Source organism: Antrostomus carolinensis, unplaced genomic scaffold (assembly GCF_000700745.2).
Source record: "Antrostomus carolinensis isolate BGI_N321 unplaced genomic scaffold, ASM70074v2 scaffold13902, whole genome shotgun sequence".
NCBI classification, from domain to species: domain Eukaryota; kingdom Metazoa; phylum Chordata; class Aves; order Caprimulgiformes; family Caprimulgidae; genus Antrostomus; species Antrostomus carolinensis.
In genome coordinates this window covers 14108-15621 of record NW_010300285.1, presented here as the reverse complement: position 1 = coordinate 15621, position 1514 = coordinate 14108, and the positions used below count along the sequence as shown (strand labels likewise).

General features: G+C 41.5%; 1 protein-coding gene across 1 annotated transcript in view; it reads right to left on the bottom strand.

Annotated features, from left to right (window-relative positions):
• CELSR1 (cadherin EGF LAG seven-pass G-type receptor 1) overlaps positions 1 to 1514 on the bottom strand; it is a gene marked incomplete at its 5' end in the record, with an annotated part of 49629 nt that overhangs the window by 38597 nt on the left and 9518 nt on the right. The window contains 2 exons of the mRNA XM_029083775.1: positions 145 to 286; positions 1010 to 1209. Of these exons, the coding sequence (XP_028939608.1) occupies positions 145 to 286; positions 1010 to 1209 (342 nt within the window). The remainder of the gene's footprint in view (positions 1 to 144; positions 287 to 1009; positions 1210 to 1514) is intronic.

Here is a 1514-nt window from a genome sequence, read left to right as displayed (position 1 = left end):
CAGCCTGCAAATACCATCCACTATGAACACTCAAAGTATAACAGGAAAGCTAACTGAAGCAGAAAAGGAAGCAGGAGGACTGCTGCCTTGGGAGAAGAGCTACCAGGAAGAATCAAGAAACCAAGAACAAAATAATTCTCTTACTTGCTCTCGCAGTACTGTCCATAGTAGCTTTGTCCACACTCACAGGTGTAGCCATGGGATGAGCTAGGTTTGTGCACACACGTGGAGACATGCTCACATGGGTTCAAGTTACATACATCAACACAGTCTCTTCCAAAGTACCCTGGGGAGACAAGGTCATAAAATTACAGCAACCATTGTAATTTATGATTTGCATGTCTCCAAAAGACCATCTATTTTAAGCTTGTACACTAATAACACATCTTCAATAATCAGTAGATTTCCCCTAATACACTGTCGAAAGTCTCTTTCCCCTCCCAGCAAAAAAGACAGTAGGCTGTTTTTTTTGACAGTCTGTTAACATGCTTGAGGCACCCTTGTGCCTTTGGTTCCCAGTTTTATATTCAGGGCATGTGTTACAAATAGTTTTGTATTCTCTCCCTGCACGTATGGGAGGTGACTGTGCTGGGTGCTGACAGCATGGGCTGGTTACATGCACCAAAACAGAGAAAACATTCAAAGTATCTCGATTAGGATGCAGGGTGTGAGACTGAAGTTCAACAGCAGAAAAGGCTGGGAAAGAAAATGAAAAAAAAGAAAAAGAAAACAGACTAAAATAAAAGGGGAGGTGTACAGAAAGAGCTCTTTGGACCAGAGACTGTCTTTCTGTTTGGTTGATATGTTCCCTAGAACAAATGATCCTTAGTCCGTGACTGTAGTTTCAAGGGTGCTACAGTAAGACTGAGAAAGATGATACTGATTGGAAGAGGAAGAATCTGAAGATGAGCACTTTGTAACCATGCTGCTGCTGCTGCTCTTCTTCTGATGAGTGCGTGAAGATGTGATCCAGCTCCTGGATGAGTGCATGGAATAGTCACTGGGTTACCTGGGTCACAGACGCAGGAGTAGCTGTCCCAGTCATCACTGCAGTAGCTATGCTGGGGACACGGGTTGGAATCACAGGGGTTATCCACTTCACAACCCTCCTTCACGTTGATCTTAATAGCCTGGTTCATGTTGAGTGTAGCTATATTTGTAGATGTCTCTCCCATTCTTACTCCCTGGTGACAAAAGACAATTATTTTTAAACGAGAGTCTTCATTCAGAATACAGTACTATGTGTTTCACTACTTTAATCCATGAGGCTACATTTTAAAGAAATATCACCTGCTGAGCCAAACCCAGATTTTTTTTCAAATGCTGTTCCCCTGTGAGACCAGATTTGTACCTGGGGAAGTGAGTGGACTTCAATATTTTGATTCTTAGATATTTCAATTATTAGATATTTTGATGGAGGAAACAGAAATGTTTGAGGATGGATGAAAAAAGGAAACCCCACATTTTCATGGGTATTTTCTCAAAAGCTCAAAGTTTGTTACTACACTTTTCAT